This window comes from Oncorhynchus gorbuscha, linkage group LG08 (genome assembly GCF_021184085.1).
Source record: "Oncorhynchus gorbuscha isolate QuinsamMale2020 ecotype Even-year linkage group LG08, OgorEven_v1.0, whole genome shotgun sequence".
Taxonomy (NCBI): Eukaryota; Metazoa; Chordata; class Actinopteri; order Salmoniformes; family Salmonidae; genus Oncorhynchus; species Oncorhynchus gorbuscha.
Genome location: NC_060180.1, coordinates 2,672,014 through 2,690,780, shown reverse-complemented (window position 1 = coordinate 2,690,780; position 18,767 = coordinate 2,672,014). Strand labels below are relative to the sequence as shown.

Here is an 18,767-nt window from a genome sequence, read left to right as displayed (position 1 = left end):
TAATTCAATACCATATTGATATTGTTAGATATGAACATGAACGATGCATGTTGTGATATTGTTTTATATTTCCTAGCCTTTTACACAAAATCAAACTCACCAAGTGGAGGTCTCTGCAGGTTGAGTTGTTGCTGCACATGTTGCTGGCACAGTCATCTATGTCCTGCTCACATCTCACACCAGCATAGCCAGGGTTGCACAGGCAGTAGAACCCATCTACCACTAAAAGGAGAGAAATATGTCAATTATATAGTGATAGTACATTTCTCTACCTATTCACCCTGTCTTTCTCTACCCTCTCTATCTATTCTCTCTATCTCTATATACCTCTATCTATTCTCTCTATCTCTATATACCTCTATCTATTCTCTCTATCTCTATATACCTCTATCTATTCTCTCTATCTCTATATACCTCTATCTATTCTCTCTATCTCTATATACCTCTACCTATTCCCCCTGTCTTTCTCTACCTCTTTCTATTCACCCTCTTACTCTACCTCTCTCTACCTATTCACCCTGTCTTTCTCTGCCTCTCTCTACCTATTCACCCTGTCTTTCTCTGCCTCTCTCTACCTATTCACCCTGTCTTTCTCTGCCTCTCTCTACCTATTCACCCTGTCTTTCTCTGCCTCTCTCTACCTATTCACCCTGTCTTTCTCTGCCTCTCTCTACCTATTCACCCTGTCTTTCTCTGCCTCTCTCTACCTATTCACCCTGTCTTTCTCTGCCTCTCTCTACCTATTCACCCTGTCTTTCTGTGCCTCTCTCTACCTATTCACCCTGTCTTTCTCTGCCTCTCTCTACCTATTCACCCTGTTTATTCTCTGCCTCCCTCTACCAATTCATTATCATTATCTCTCTCTCTCTCTCTCTCTCTCTCTCTCTCTCTATATATATATATATATATATATAGTGAAGCCAACATAGTAAATGGACCTGAAAAGGGAAGTGTGAGGGAGAAAGAACTGTTACAAATGTGTCGATTTCAGTGCACCATGTCAGAAATTAAAATCTCCCAGGGCTAATAATCCAATTCCTATTTCTTATTTTCTCTTTATTAATCATTGATGATGTTAAAGAGAAATTCATCGCCATCTCCTTTTCTTACCAAGTCTGTCTCCCAAATGGCACCCATAGGGCTGTGGTCAGAAATAGTGCACTATGTAGAGAATAGAATGCCATTTGGGACAAAGACCACCACAACAGTAGTACACAGTCAGTGGCAGTGACAGGGGTAATTGCGACGGTTCTTCCAGGGGAGTGAATTTATTACAACCCGTATCCATGGGTCCTTCATTATCCCAAAGATTTACCATGTAATCTATGCTGTCACTCTGTCTTTGGTGCGTGTAGCTGCTATTACTCTCATTAAATGATTTAGGTCATGGGTGGCAGTGGCATTACTCATCCCAGCTGGTGGGGCTAGGTGGCTGGGGCTGGGTGACTGGGGCTGGGTGACTGGGGCTGGGTATATGGGGTGGGTATATGGGGCTGGGTAACTGGGGTAGGTATACGGGGCTAGGTGGCTGGGGCTGGGTGACTGGGGCTGGGTGACTGGGGCTGGGTGACTGGGGCTGGGTATATGGGGTGGGTATATGGGGCTGGGTAACTGGGGTAGGTATACAGGGCTAGGTGGCTGGGGCTGGGTAGATGGGGCTGTGTGACTAGGGCTGGGTGGCTGGGGCAAGGTATATGAGGCTGGGTGGCTGTGGCTAGGTAACTGGGGCTAAGTGGCTGGGTAGATGGGGCTGGGTGACTAGGGCTGGGTGACTGGGGCTGGGTACGGGCTGGGTATATGGGGCTGGGTAACTGGGGATAGGTATATGAGGCTGTGTGGCTGGGGCTAGGTATATGGGGTAGGTATATGGGGGTAGGTGGCTGGGGCTGGGTGACTGGGGCTGGGTGACTGGGGCTGGGTATATGGGGCTGGGTATATGGGGTGGGTATATGGGGCTGGGTAACTGGGGTAGGTATACGGGGCTAGGTGGCTGGGGCTGGGTAGATGGGGCTGTGTGACTAGGGCTGGGTGGCTGGGGCAAGGTATATGAGGCTGGGTGGCTGTGGCTAGGTAACTGGGGCTGGGTGACTGGGGCTAAGTGGCTGGGTAGATGGGGCTGGGTGACTAGGGCTGCGTGACTGGGGCTGGGTACGGGCTGGGTATATGGGGCTGGGTAACTGGGGATAGGTATATGAGGCTGTGTGGCTGGGGCTAGGTATATGGGGTAGGTATATGGGGGTAGGTGGCTGGGGCTGGGTAACTGGGGCTGGGTGACTGGGGCTAGGTAACTGGGGCTGGGTGACTGGGGCTAAGTGGCTGGGTAGATGGGGCTGGGTGACTAGGACTGGGTGACTGGGGCTGGGTACGGGCTGGGTATATGGGGCTGGGTAACTGGGGATAGGTATATGAGGCTGGGTGGCTGGGGCTGGGTGGCTGGGGCTAGGTATATGAGGCTGGGTGGCCGGGGCTGGGTAACTGGGGCTGGGTGACTGGGGCTAAGTGACTAGGGCTGGGTACGGGCTGGGTATATGGGGATGGGTATATGAGGTGGGTATATGGGGCTGGGTAACTGGGGATAGGTATATGAGGCTGGGTAGATGGGGCTAGGTACCTGGGGCTGGGTGACTGGGGCTAAGTGGCTGGGTGACTAGGGTTGGGATGAGTTTTGAGAGCAGTGTGATAATTTTTAAACATTAAATAATAGCTTGTTTTAAAAAAAACTTTATTTAACTAGGCAAGTCAGTTAAGAACAAATTCTTATTTACAATGCCAGCCTACTGGGGAACAGTGTGTTAACTGCCTTGTTCAGGGGCAGAATGGCAGATTTTTACCTTGTCAGCTCAGGGATTTGATCCAGCAACCTTTCGGTTACTGGCCCAACGCTCTAACCACTAGGCTACCTGCTGGTTACTGGCCCAACGCTCTAACCACTAGGCTACCTGCTGGTTACTGGCCCAACGCTCTAACCACTAGGCTACCTGCTGGTTACTGGCCCAACGCTCTAACCACTAGGCTACCTGCTGGTTACTGGCCCAACGCTCTAACCACTAGGCTACCTGCTGGTTACTGGCCCAACGCTCTAACCACTAGGCTACCTGCTGGTTACTGGCCCAACACTCTAACCTCTAGGCTACCTGCTGGTTACTGGCCCAACACTAACCACTAGGCTACCTGCTGGTTACTGGCCCCACTACTACATGCTGGTTACTGGCCCAACCACAAGGCTACCTGCTGGTTACTGGCCCAACACTCTTACCACTAGGTTACCTGCTGGTTACTGGCCCAACGCTCTAACCACTAGGCTACCTGCTGGTTACTGGCCCTACACTCTAACCACTAGGCTACCTGCTGGTTACTGGCCCAACACTCTAACCACTAGGCTACCTGCTGGTTACTGGCCCTACACTCTAACCACGAGGCTACCTGCTGGTTACTGGCCCAACGCTCTAACCACTAGGCTACCTGCTGGTTACTGACACAACGCTCTAACCACTCGGCTACCTGCTGGTTACTGGCCCAATGCTCTAACCACTAGGCTACATGCTGGTTACTGGCCCAACGCTCTAACCACTAGGCTACCTGCTGGTTACTGGCCCAACACTAACCACTAGGCTACCTGCTGGTTACTGGCCCAACGCTCTAACCACTAGGCTACCTGCTGGTTACTGGCCCAACACTAACCACTAGGCTACCTGCTGGTTACTGGCCCAATGCTCTAACCACTAGGCTACCTGCCGTCCCAATGTGGTTGATACATTTGGAGAATAAACTTGACCTCCATATCTTGTTTTTGTGTGTTTCTTTATGTACTATACTGTGAAAGAGAGGATTTCAACCGTGTGTGGGCAGAGATCTGAACCGACAGAAAATAATGCGAGGCCACGTCAACTAATGGAAAACGGATCACAGTTCATAAGGATCACAGTTCATAAGGATCACAGTTCATAAGGATCACAGTTCATAAGGATCACAGTTCATAAAGATCACAGTTCATAAAGATCACAGTTCATAAGGATCACAGTTCATAAGGATCACAGTTCATAAGGATCACAGTTCATAAGGATCACAGTTCATAAAGCTTCTGTCACTCCCAATATTCTACATGTGTTTCCCGGTATGTTTCATGTCTCCTGGGAGAGCTGCTAGTTACATTTGACATGACGGACATATTGTATCGACGTGTGTGGCAACGCAATAACCTCAGATAATACACCTTTTGACCAACCATATGTTGACAATGTTATGAACAAAAGCCAAATATGGTGAAAGCCAAATATCTGTTTTTGACAATGACTTTAAAGCACATTTCTTTAGGGAAATACCACAGCTTCCATCATGTATCACTTTGGTCATCTATGATCCTTAACCCACACTGGTCATTTGATGTAGGAGTCATCATTTCTGTTGGAGATGGAATACATAGAAGCCTGGATTAATCGCCAGCCAGCCAGAGAAGGAAAAACAACATTCTGCCTTGGGGATTTGACTGTGTGTGTGTGTGTGTGTGTGTGTGTGTGTGTGTGTGTGTGTGTGTGTGTGTGTGTGTGTGTGTGTGTGTGTGTGTGTGTGTGTGTGTGTGTGTGTGTGTGTGTGTGTGTGTGTGTGTGTGTGTGTGTGTGTGTGTGTGTGTGTGTGTGTGTGTGTGTGTGCGTGTGTGTGCGTGTGTGTGTGTGTGGTGAGATTTCTTTGATTGTATTAAATCTGAAATGTATCATCCATTATTCAAATTAGGACTCAGCATTGATGAATAATGTATGTTCTCTCAGTGGTTAGGTTACAGAACTCAGATGGTCTCTCAGTGGTTAGGTTACAGAACTCAGATGGTCTCTCAGTGGTTAGAGTACAGAACTCAGATGGTCTCTCATTGGTTAGGCTACAGAAATCAGATGGTCTCTCAGTGGTTAGGTTACAGAACTCAGATGGTCTCTCAGTGGTTAGGTTACAGAACTCAGATGGTCTCTCAGTGGTTAGGTTACAGAACTCATCAGATGGTCTCTCAGTGGTTAGGTTACAGAACTCATCAGATGGTCTCTCAGTGGTTAGGTTACAGAACTCAGATGGTCTCTCAGTGGTTAGGTTACATAACTTATAAAGATGGTCTCTCAGTGGTTAGGTTACAGAACTCATCAGATGGTCTCTCAGTGGTTAGGTTACAGAACTCAGATGGTCTCTCAGTGGTTAGGTTACAGAACTCATCAGATGGTCTCTCAGTGGTTAGGTTACAGAACTCATCAGATGGTCTCTCAGTGGTTAGGTTACAGAACTCAGATGGTCTCTCAGTGGTTAGGTTACAGAACTCAGATGGTCTCTCAGTGGTTAGGTTACTCTCTTACAGTGGTCTCTCAGTGGTTAGGTTACAGAACTCAGATGGTCTCTCAGTGGTTAGGCTACAGAACTCAGATGGTCTCTCAGTGGTTAGGTTACAGAACTCATCAGATGGTCTCTCAGTGGTTAGGTTACAGAACTCAGATGGTCTCTCAGTGGTTAGGTTACAGAACTCATCAGATGGTCTCTCAGTGGTTAGGTTACAGAACTCATCAGATGGTCTCTCAGTGGTTAGGTTACAGAACTCATCAGATGGTCTCTCAGTGGTTAGGTTACAGAACTCAGATGGTCTCTCAGTGGTTAGGTTACAGAACTCAGATGGTCTCTCAGTGGTTAGGTTACAGAACTTATCAGATGGTCTCTCAGTGGTTAGGTTACAGAACTCATCAGATGGTCTCTCAGTGGTTAGGTTACAGAACTCAGATGGTCTCTCAGTGGTTAGGTTACAGAACTCAGATGGTCTCTCAGTGGTTAGGTTACAGAACTCATCAGATGGTCTCTCAGTGGTTAGGTTACAGAACTCAGATGGTCTCTCAGTGGTTAGGTTACAGAACTCATCAGATGGTCTCTCAGTGGTTAGGTTACAGAACTCAGATGGTCTCTCAGTGGTTAGGTTACAGAACTCAGATGGTCTCTCAGTGGTTAGGTTACAGAACTCATCAGATGGTCTCTCAGTGGTTAGGTTACAGAACTCAGATGGTCTCTCAGTGGTTAGGTTACAGAACTCAGATGGTCTCTCAGTGGTTAGGTTACAGAACTAATCAGATGGTCTCTCAGTGGTTAGGTTACAGAACTCATCAGATGGTCTCTCAGTGGTTAGGTTACAGAACTCAGATGGTCTCTCAGTGGTTAGGTTACAGAACTCATCAGATGGTCTCTCAGTGGTTAGGTTACAGAACTCAGATGGTCTCTCAGTGGTTAGGTTACAGAACTCAGATGGTCTCTCAGTGGTTAGGTTACAGAACTCATCAGTGGTGGTCTCTCAGATGGTCTCTCAGGTTAGGCACAGAACTCAGATGGTCTCTCAGTGGTTAGGCTACAGAACTAATCAGATGGTCTCTCAGTGGTTAGGTTACATAACTCAGATGGTCTCTCAGTGGTTAGGTTACAGAACTCATCAGATGGTCTCTCAGTGGTTAGGTTACAGAACTCAGATGGTCTCTCAGTGGTTAGGTTACAGAACTCAGATGGTCTCTCAGTGGTTAGGTTACAGAACTCATCAGATGGTCTCTCAGTGGTTAGGTTACAGAACTCAGATGGTCTCTCAGTGGTTAGGTTACAGAACTCAGATGGTCTCTCAGTGGTTAGGTTACAGAACTCATCAGATGGTCTCTCAGTGGTTAGGTTACAGAACTCAGATGGTCTCTCAGTGGTTAGGTTACAGAACTCATCAGATGGTCTCTCAGTGGTTAGGTTACAGAACTCATCAGATGGTCTCTCAGTGGTTAGGTTACAGAACTCATCAGATGGTCTCTCAGTGGTTAGGTTACAGAACTCATCAGATGGTCTCTCAGTGGTTAGGTTACAGAACTCATCACATGGTCTCTCAGTGGTTAGGTTACAGAACTCATCACATGGTCTCTCAGTGGTTAGGTTACAGAACTCATCAGATGGTCTCTCAGTGGTTAGGTTACAGAACTCATCAGATGGTCTCTCAGTGGTTAGGTTACAGAACTCAGATGGTCTCTCAGTGGTTAGGTTACAGAACTCATCAGATGGTCTCTCAGTGGTTAGGTTACAGAACTCAGATGGTCTCTCAGTGGTTAGGTTACAGAACTCATCACATGGTCTCTCAGTGGTTAGGTTACAGAACTCATCACATGGTCTCTCAGTGGTTAGGTTACAGAACTCATCACATGGTCTCTCACATGGTCTCTCAGTGGTTAGGTTACAGAACTCATCAGATGGTCTCTCAGTGGTTAGGTTACAGAACTCAGATGGTCTCTCAGTGGTTAGGTTACAGAACTCATCAGATGGTCTCTCAGTGGTTAGGTTACAGAACTCAGATGGTCTCTCAGTGGTTAGGTTACAGAACTCATCACATGGTCTCTCAGTGGTTAGGTTACAGAACTTATCAGATGGTCTCTCAGTGGTTCGGTTACAGAACTCATCAGATGGTCTCTCAGTGGTTAGGTTACAGAACTCAGATGGTCTCTCAGTGGTTAGGCTACAGAACTCAGATGGTCTCTCAGTGGTTAGGTTACATAACTCAGATGGTCTCTCAGTGGTTAGGTTACAGAACTCAGATGGTCTCTCAGTGGTTAGGTTACAGAACTTATCACATGGTCTCTAAGTGGTTAGGTTACAGAACTCATCAGATGGGCTCTCAGTGGTTCGGTTACAGAACTCATCAGATGGTGACCACTGCAGTGCCCCGGGTGCTTGCCCTGGTCAAAAGTAGTACACTACATAGGGAATAGGGTACATGTGCCATGGTCAAAATTAGTGGACCCTATTGGGAACAGGGTGCCATTTGGGATGCAGACATTACCATCAGATGGAATAACTCCAGTCTCATAACGCTCCTTATTAGTCACAGTGGTGGTGACCCACTGGAACAGTACCTGTCAGAAAGCAAGTGAGATAAAACAACTGTGATGCACAAGGTATGAGTAGGGGTGGGGTGAGAGAGAGGGGGAAGGGGGGGAGAGACAGACAGAGAGGGAGGGAGAGAGATAAAGAGAGAGAGAGAGAGAGAGAGAGAGAGAGAGAGAGAGAGAGAGAGAGAGAGAGAGAGAGAGAGAGAGAGAGAGAGAGAGAGAGAGAGAGATAGAGAGAGAGAGTGAGGGAGAGAGATAAATAGAGAGATAAATAGAGAGAGAGACCGATAAATAGAGAGGGACGAGAGAGAGATAAATAGAGAGAGAGAGAGAGCGCGCAATAGAGAGAGATAAATAGAGAGTGAGAGTGAGAGAGAGATAAATAGAGAGATATATAGAGAGAGAGAGCGATCGATAGAGTGAGAGACTGATAAATAGAGAGGGCGAGAGAGAGAGAGAGAGAGAGAGAGAGAGAGAGAGAGAGAGAGGGGTTGTTTTTAGATGTGTTAGCTGGGGCCTATCTCTGAGTGGTTATTAAACGTGTTTGTGACATGTGGGCTGATGATTCTCGCTATAGGGCTGTAGTGGTGTGTGTCTCACCATCGTAGCAGAAGCCGTGAAGGCAGGGGTTGGAGCTGCACTCGTCCATGTTGATCTCACAGCGGGGGCCTGTGAAGCCACGTCGACAGCGACAGCGGAAACCCAGAGGGAAATGGACCTGATCAGGTTCCTCTACACACTCAGCACCGTTCTCACAGGGGTTGTTGGCCTCACAGGGGAGGAACTCACAGTTCCTACCTATAGTAGGAGGTAGTGGGAGCAGGGCCCAGCAACCAGCAGGGGTGGGGGGAGAGACACACAGAGTCAGACATAGAACTCACAGTTCCTACTTCTAGTATGGTAGGAAGAGCAGAGCCCAAGAATGAATAGGCAAACAGGACGAATGAGAAACATTTTCAGATGGACATCATTTCTTCCGACATACTGTAGGATGAGCAGCGGACAACAACAAATAGGCAGATGGAGAGAGAAGATCAGGCAGGTCACCTGTCATACAAGCCACTATTCGACATCCATCCAGGTCTGAGGACGTCGGGAGATGATATGGAAACCGACCACTAGGGGCAACAGTGAGCTCTGTTACCTTCAAATAGGCTTTGGTTTTGCTTGGGCATTGTGGATGGGGATGGTTCCAAAGGTTGAATGTTCGAATCCAGTGATGGAAAGTCCAGCGATACTGGCCTTTATCAATGGTAAGCATCTGCCTCTGTTTCTAAAGGTTGAATGTTTAAATCCAGTGATAGAAAGTTAGTTTTGATATTTAAGCCAATCCCAAACCTGAACCCGACCTTAACCATTCTGGGTTCATGTCTAATCTTAAGAATCCAGAGTTAATTTAAAAAATATAGAAATATTTTGATGTTTGGAACAACTTCTAAATTTGACGTTTTTAGAAATATGGATGAACGTCTAATTCTGACGCGAGACTGTGATAGCTAGTTGGAGAAACCGGTGTCAGACAGAGAAGGTAGAGCAGCGGCCTGCAACAAACAGGCAGACAGAGAGAAACAGTGTCAGACAGAGAAGGTAGAGCAGCGGCCAGCAACAAACATGCAGACAGAGAAGGTAGAGCAGCGGCCAGCAACAAACAGGCAGACAGAGAGAAACAGTGTCAGACAGAGAAGGCAGAGCAGCGGCCTGCAACAAACAGGCAGACAGAGAGAAACAGTGTCAGACAGAGAAGGTAGAGCAGCGGCCAGCAACAAACAGGCAGACAGAGAGAAACAGTGTCAGACAGAGAAGGCAGAGCAGCGGCCTGCAACAAACAGGCAGACAGAGAGAAACAGTGTCAGACAGAGAAGGTAGAGCAGCAGCCTGCAACAAACAGGCAGACAGAGAAGGTAGAGCAGCGGCCTGCAACAAACAGGCAGACAGAGAAGGTAGAGCAGCGGCCTGCAACAAACAGGCAGACAGAGAAGGTAGAGCAGCGGCCAGCAACAAACAGGCAGACAGAGAGAAACAGTGTCAGACAGAGAAGGTAGAGCTGCAGCCAGCAACAAACAGGCAGACAGAGAAGGTAGAGCAGCAGCCTGCAACAAACAGGCAGACAGAGAGAAACAGTGTCAGACAGAGAAGGTAGAGCAGCAGCCAGCAACAAACAGGCAGACAGAGAGAAACAGTGTCAGACAGAGAAGGTAGAGCAGCAGCCTGCAACAAACAGGCAGACAGAGAGAAACAGTGTCAGACAGAGAAGGTAGAGCAGCAGCCAGCAACAAACAGGCAGACAGAGAAGGTAGAGCAGCAGCCTGCAACAAACAGGCAGACAGAGAGAAACAGTGTCAGACAGAGAAGGTAGAGCAGCAGCCAGCAACAAACAGGCAGACAGAGAGAAACAGTGTCAGACAGAGAAGGTAGAGCAGCGGCCAGCAACAAACAGGCAGACAGAGAGAAACAGTGTCAGACAGAGAAGGTAGAGCAGCGGCCAGCAACAAACAGGCAGACAGAGAGAAACAGTGTCAGACAGAGAAGGTAGAGCAGCAGACTGCAACAAACAGGCAGACAGAGAAGGTAGAGCAGCAGCCTGCAACAAACAGGCAGACAGAGAGAAACAGTGTCAGAAAGAGAAGGTAGAGCAGCGGACTGCAACAAACAGGCAGACAGAGAAGGTAGAGCAGCAGCCTGCAACAAACAGGCAGACAGAGAGAAACAGTGTCAGACAGACATAGAAGTTCATTGTTGTAAACAATTGCTCCCTGGTGCATAAAATAAAGACATTCTCAAACGTATTTCAGCTCATCTGTGTAATAAATTATATTTGATCTCAAATCTTTGAATGAAATGAACAATACATAACTGAACAGGGAGTGGGGAGTGACTATGAAAAACTGTATGTCCCTGGTTGACACCACTGACTGTCTGTTTTATGATGGTGCCAATATACTGGATAATATGGGGAGCTAATACATTTACTGCTAATTAGTCAATCATTAACATTTAATTTGTACCAATGCTTAGTAACGTCTCAAACTCCCTCTGGTGTGACGACAGATCTCAAATGCTGAAGGTTTCTGATCTTTTGAATTCTATATCTGAAATAAAAACGTAAATAAAAATCGTATAATTACCTATATAATGCAAAAAAATGTACTTTTTGGAGAATAATGGAAGTATTTCTTAGGAAAAAATATGTAAATGACCTAATAAATTTGTTTTTACTGAAATGGTAAAAAGAAAAGTGTTTTTATTGTGAAATCCAGTTTAGCACTAAGGATGCATCTCAAATAACACCCTATTCCTTATGTAGTACACTACTGTTGCTTCCCTATGTAGTAGTACACTATATATGGAATAGGGTTCCATTTGGTATGAACATCTTGGAGTCACTTTCAAAACTCCTTGTTCACAACAATAAAACAGACTATATTGACAGAATCATGCACCTCTTCAGTCACGTGAATAGTAGCGACACTATGCTCGTGACTGTTTTCTCAGAGGGAAAGTTTAGTTGTTATCATGTAATCAAGGAAAGTTACATTTTTATCACGAGAGCAAATGATAGACATTTACAAGAAGACGCACACATCACTTCTACAAAGCAGAATAACAAGCCAGAAAACTCCACTCAGGCCTAAAATAATAGCTAGCTGGAAGAACCAGCATGCCAAAAGCTCAGTATCAAAACACGTTTTGATGAAAGCGCACTCTTGGAAAACAATTTAAATAAGAAAACATATGAACAAGGCAAAGTGTTTTCAACAAAGACAGTTAAAAAACATGACAGAGCCAAGCAATGAACAGTGTGAATAAATGAGAACACGAAAATGGCACCCTATTCCTTATTTAGTGGACTACTTTGGACCAGGGACCATAGGTAGTGCACTAAATAGGTAATATGGTGCCATTTGGGACACAGAGAGGTTTTTGGGAAGAGCATCATTTCCATGCAAGCTTGACATATTAAAACAAATTATCTTTCCTACCTCTGATAATTTCTGCAAGATGATTTTTTTATTTTTTATTTTAAAGGCAGGGAAAAGTACATGATTACAAAACTGGAACAGCATGAAGAAAGATATTTAAAGATCTACCATGGCACTGAACTCAGTAGGTCTCAGTTTTCAAACTTGGTGAAAGCATAAAACATGTCATTAGAGGGTTGAAAAATGTGTTGAGCTATTCACAGAGATCCTATAAAATGTGTAATTCTATAGAGCCATCTACCATGGCACTGAACTCCGTCTTCAACGCTGGTGAAAGCATAGAACATGTCACGACCAGTACTAGCTACAGTATATAAAACATATTTTCAAAAGAAACACAGGATATGTAACCAAGCAGAGGAGTGGGGTCACGGCCAGGGTCAGCCATTATCAACAGGTTAACCCTTGTGGGAGTTGGCCCATATGGATAGGGCTAAATGCAATCTTTAGAGAAATATGAAAAGCATATGCATAAGCATGGTAGCAAATGAAAGGAAACAGTTTGGAGATTATGGGAAAATGATTAGACCAAAGTTGAAGACACAACAGTTCACCTGAAACAAGATTGTATCCAAACATTACACTGTTGATTTTATGTGCATTTTACATTTACTGTACTTTTCTCCACATTTGCTGATAACGAAATCTGAACGTGTCCAGAACAGAATTGGTTGTAATCCTGTTGTAATGATGTCGTTATCAACCACTTTTGCCCACCGGCTTGTGTTCATGCTTCTGATTCTACTGCAGGATCAGGACAGACTGAGAGGTCAGTGACCAGTAATTCATCATAGTACAGTATGCTGAGGAGGCAAAGCTGTGGGCTATCAGTGTTATGAAACCTTAGCCTGGACCCAGATCTCTTTGGGCTGTATAGCCAACTCCGATGGGAGTGTCGACCATAGCATTTGTAGGGCCCCGTGTAGGGCCCCGTGTAGGGCCCAGTTGTGTACAATGACCCCCTCTCCTATATACAACTCCCAATAACACAGCCAGTGTTTCAGGACCAGACAAGGCAGAGATTGTAGCTGCACACTGGTCACAATTCTGACTCTTGCCCTTTACCACTGTAGCTCCAAAAGGACCAAATCAAAGCAAAGTTGATTTGTCCCATGAGCCGAATACAACACACAGAGTCAATGTGGAGGCTATATACAGGGGGTACCGGTACAGAGACAATGTGGAGGCTATATACAGGGGGTACCGGTACAGAGTCAATGTGGAGGCTATATACAGGGCGTACCGGTACAGAGTCAATGTGGAGGCTATATACAGGGCGTACCGGTACAGAGTCAATGTGGAGGCTATATACAGTGGGGTGCCGGTACAGAGTCAATGTGGAGGCTATATACAGGGGGTACCGGTACAGAGTCAATGTGGTGGCTATATACAGGGGGTACCGGTACAGAGTCAATGTGGAGGCTATATACAGGGGGTACCAGTACAGAGTCAATGTGGGGGTTATATACAGGGGGTACCAGTACAGAGTCAATGTGGAGGCTATATACAGGGGGTACCGGTACAGAGTCAATGTGCGGGAGCACCGATGACGAGGTAATTGAGGTAATAGGTGCTTGTACGTTGAGTTATTAAAGTGACTATGCATAGATAATAACAGAGAATAGCAGCAGCGTAGAAGGGGGGAGGGGGCAATGCAAATATTCTGGGTAGCCATTTCTTGGACCTAGACTTGGAAGCCGTGCAACCGCAACACCAGGCAGCGATGCAACCTGTCAGGACGCACTCGGTGGTCACGTTGATCACGTTGAGGGAGAGGTGTTTGTCCTTGAACCATACGGTCAGGTCTCTGACCTCCCTATAGGCTGTCTCATCGCTGTCGGTGATCAGGCTGTTGTGTCATCAGCAAACTTGATGGTGTTGGAGTCATGCCTGGCCATGCAGTCATGAGTGAACAGGGAGTACAGGAGGAGACCGAGCATGCACCCCTGAGGAGCCCCTGTGTTGAGGATCAGCGTGTTACCCTTAAAACCTGGAGGCAGCCCGTCGAAGTCCAGGATCCAGTTGCAGAGGGAGGTGTTTAGTCCAAGGGTCTTTAGCTTTGAGGGCACTATGTTGTTGAACGCTGAGCCTGCATTCAACGACTTGCCTGCATTCTCACATAGGGGTTTAAAAAATCTATCTATATTTATCTAACCTTTATTTAACTAGGCAAGTCAGTTAAGAACAAATTCTTGTTTACAAAGACGGCCTACTGGGGAACAGTGGGGTTAACTGCCTTGTTCAGGAGCAGAACGACAGCTTGGGGATTCGATCCAGCAAACTGTCGGTTACTGGCCCAACGCTCTAACCACTAGGCTACCTGCCGTGTTCCTTTTGTCCAGGTGTGAAAGGGCAGTGTGGAGTGCCATAGAGATTGCATCATTGGTATGCATATTGGAGTGGGTCTAGGGTTGCTGGGATAATGGCATTGATGTGAGCCATGACCAGCCTTCCAATGCATTTCATGGCTACAGACGTGAGTGCTACGGGTCGGTAGTCATTTAGGCAGGTTACCTTAGTGTTCTTGGGCACAGCGACCAAGTAAACGTTCCCACTCTGGTGCCAACACCCCACTGAGAGTTCCTGCTCCTTAATCACATCCACCACACAAATGGTAATCAAAACTGGATGAGGCCAACTTGGATGTCTGTTTGATTTCCATAATAGTAGCAAACTATTCAAGTCAATGTTGCACGCATCAGGTTTTTAATGTCACATGCACAAGTACAAGGAAATGCCTTTCTTGCAAGCTTTTATCCCAACAATGCAGTTAATCGATATCAATGTAGTACGCATCAAGTAAGGTCCAACAAAAACACAGGAAATAGGAAGAACATGAGAAAGTAGGTATGCTATATACATGGTCAATTCCAATACCACAGTTACAATTCTAACTAGACAAGTCAGTTAAGTCAGACGAGTCAGTTAAGAACAAATTCTTATTTACAATGACGGCCTCCACCGGTAGATATGTACAGTACCAGTCAAAAAGTTTGGACACACCTACGTTTTTTGTTTACTATTTCTACATTGTAGAATAATAGTGAAGACATCAAAACTATGAAATAACACATATGGAATCATATAGTTACCAAAAAAGTGTTAAACAAATATAATTTAGAACAAATATATTTTAGATTGCAGATCCTTCAAAGTAGCCACCCTTTGCCTTGAAGACAGCTTTGCACACTTTCGGCATTCTCTCAACCAGATTCATGAGGAATGCTTTTCCAATAGTCTTGAAGGAGTTCCCACATATGTTGAGCACACTCTGCGGTCCAACTCATCCCAAACCCTCTCAATTGGGTTGAGGTTGGGTGATTGTGGAGGCCAGGTCATCTGAAGCAGCACTCCTGCATGCAGCACACAAAGAAACTGCAGTTGGAACCAAAAATCTCAAATTTGGACTCATCAGAACAAAGAAGAGATTTCCACCGATCTAATGTCCATTGCTCTTTGCTTATTTGAGCTGTTCTTGCCATAATTTGAGCTGTTATTACCAAATAGGGATATCTTCTGTATACCATCCCTACCTTGTCACAACACATCTGATTGGCTCAAATTCCTCAAATACATTTTTAACAAGGAACACCTGTTTATTGAAAGGCATTCTAGGTGACTACCTCATGAAGCTGGCTGAGAGAATGCCAAGCGTGTGCAAAGCTGTCATCAAGGGTGTTTAATTTGAAGAATCTAAAATCTAAAATATATTTTGATTTGTTTAACACTTTTTTGGTTGCTACATGATTCCATATATGTTATTTCATAGTTTTCACTATTGTTCTACAATGTTGAAAATAGTCAAAATAAAGAAAAACACTAGAATGAGTAGGTGTGTCCAAAATGTTGACTTGGGGTAACGTGACTGGGCATCAGGATATATAATAAAAGTAGCAGCAGCATATATGATGATTGAATGTGAGTGTGCATGTTATATGTGTGTGAGCAAATAAAATTAGTGTAGTGTCAGTGTGTGTGAGTGAGTGTGTAGCGTGTTGTCCACAGGAGACATGGCAATAAAATATTGCCTTTTGTCAAGATTGAAACTGTGCTATGGCACCACCACCTACACTACATGGCCAAAGGTAAGTAGACAGTCCGTCAAATGAGTGGATCCAGCTATTTCAGCCACACGCGTTGCTGACAGGTGTATAGAATCGAGCACACAGCCATGCAATCTCTATAGACAAACATTGGCAGTAGAATGGCCTTACTGAAGAGCTCAGTGACTTTCAACGTGTCACCATTATAGGATACCTCTTTTCAAACAAGTCAGTTCGCCAATTTCTGCCCTGCTAGAGCTGTCCCTGGCAACTGTAAGTGCTGTTATTGTGAAGTGGAAACGTTTATGAGCAACAACGGCTCAGCCATGGAGTGGAAACATCTAGGAGCAACAACGGCTCAGCCGTGAAGTGGAAACATCTAGGAGCAACAACGGCTCAGCCGTGAAGTGGAAACATCTAGGAACAACAACGGCTCAGCCATGGAGTGGAAACATCTAGGAGCAACAACGGCTCAGCCGTGGAGTGGAAACATCTAGGAGCAACAACGGCTCAGCCATGGAGTGGAAACATCTAGGAGCAACAACGGCTCAGCCGTGGAGTGGAAACATCTAGGAGCAACAACGGCTTAGCCGTGAAGTGGAAACATCTAGGAACAACAACGGCTCAGCCGTGAAGTGGAAACATCTAGGAACAACAACGGCTCAGCCGTGAAGTGGAAACATCTATGAGCAACAATGTATCTGTAACCTTCTATAACATGTAATTTACATCAAAAATAAATAGTGAAATTCTCCTTTAAGCATTGCTGTGGACATAGAACATCCAGCTTTTCTATTAAAATGTGTGATTTTGAGACCAAACAAAATGGAATTTGGTGAAAACTTCAACAGATTTTATAGGGCACTAGTTGTCTAAGGCTATACAGCACTAAGACACAACACATTAGTAGAGACTAAGGCTATACAGCACTAAGACACAACACATTAGTAGAGACCAAGGCTATACAGCACTAAGACACAACACATTAGTAGAGACCAAGGCTATACAGCACTAAGACACAACACATTAGTGAGGATCAAGGCTATACAGCTTTAAGACACAACAAATTATTGGGGACCAAGGCTATACAGCACTAAGACACAACACTTTAGTAGAGACCAAGGCTATACAGAACTAAGACACAACACTTTAGTAGAGACCAAGGCTATACAGCACTAAGACACAACACATTAGTAGAGACCAAGGCTATACAGCACTAAGACACAACACATTAGTAGAGACCAAGGCTATACAGCACTAAGACACAACACATTAGTAGAGACCAAGGCTATACAGCACTAAGACACAACACTGTAGTGGGGACCAAGGCTATACAGCACTAAGACACAACACATTAGTAGAGACCAAGGCTATACAGCACTAAGACACAACACATTAGTAGAGACCAAGGCTATACAGCACTAAGACACAACACATTAGTAGAGACCAAGGCAATACAGAACTAAGACACAACACATTAGTAGAGACCAAGGCTATACAGCACTAAGACACAACACATTAGTGAGGACCAAGGCTATACAGCACTAAGACACAACACATTAGTAGAGACCAAGGCTATACAGCACTAAGACACAACACATTAGTGAGGAGACCAAGGCTATACAGCACTAAGACACAACACATTAGTGAGGACCAAGGCTATACAGCACTAAGACACAACACATTAGTAGAGACCAAGGCTATACAGCACTAAGACACAACACATTAGTAGAGACCAAGGCTATACAGCACTAAGACACAACACATTAGTGAGGACCAAGGCTATACAGCACTAAGACACAACACATTAGTAGAGACCAAGGCTATACAGCACTAAGACACAACACATTAGTAGAGACCAAGGCTATACAGCACTAAGACACAACACATTAGTAGAGACCAAGGCTATACAGCACTAAGACACAACACATTAGTAGAGACCAAGGCTATACAGCACTAAGACACAACACATTAGTGAGGACCAAGGCTATACAGCATTAAGACACAACACATTAGTAGAGACCGAGGCTATACAGCACTAAGACACAACACATTAGTAGAGACCATGGCTATACAGCACAACACATTAGTGAGGACCAAGGCTATACAGCATTAAGACACAACACATTAGTGGGGACCAAGGCTATACAGCACTAAGACACAACACATTATTAGAGACCAAGGCTATACAGCACTAAGACACAACACATTAGTAGAGACCAAGGCTATACAGCATTAAGACACAACACATTAGTAGAGACCAAGGCTATACAGCACTAAGACACAACACTGTAGTGAGGACCAAGGCTATACAGCACTAAGACACAACACATTAGTGGAGACCAAGGCTATACAGCACTAAGACACAACACATTAGTGAGGACCAAGGCTATACAGCACTAAGACACAACACATTAGTGAGGACCAAGGCTATACAGCACTAAGACACAACACATTAGTAGAGACCAAGGCTATACAGCATTAAGACACAACACATTAGTAGAGACCAAGGCTATACAGCACTAAGACACAACACATTAGTAGAGACCAAGGCTATACAGCATTAAGACACAACACATTAGTGAGAGACCAAGGCTATACAGCATTAAGACACAACACATTAGTAGAGACCAAGGCTATACAGCATTAAGACACAACACATTAGTGAGGACCAAGGCTATACAGCATTAAGACACAACACATTAGTGAGGACCAAGGCTATACAGCATTAAGACACAACACATTAGTGAGGACCAAGGCTATACAGCATTAAGACACAACACATTAGTAGAGACCAAGGCTATACAGCATTAAGACACAACACATTAGTGAGGACCAAGGCTATACAGCATTAAGACACAACACATTAGTGAGGACCA

At 45.2% G+C, this 18,767-nt stretch overlaps 1 protein-coding gene across 1 annotated transcript in view; it reads right to left on the bottom strand.

The window, feature by feature from the left end:
* The window catches only part of LOC124041094 (protein eyes shut homolog), a 222,873-nt gene that overhangs the window by 192,259 nt on the left and 11,847 nt on the right, over window positions 1–18,767 (bottom strand). Inside the window, exons 7-8 of the mRNA XM_046358258.1 lie at window positions 8,466–8,663; window positions 101–222 (exon numbers count right to left, since the gene is read on the bottom strand). Coding sequence (XP_046214214.1) covers window positions 101–222; window positions 8,466–8,663 — 320 coding nt within the window. The remainder of the gene's footprint in view (window positions 1–100; window positions 223–8,465; window positions 8,664–18,767) is intronic.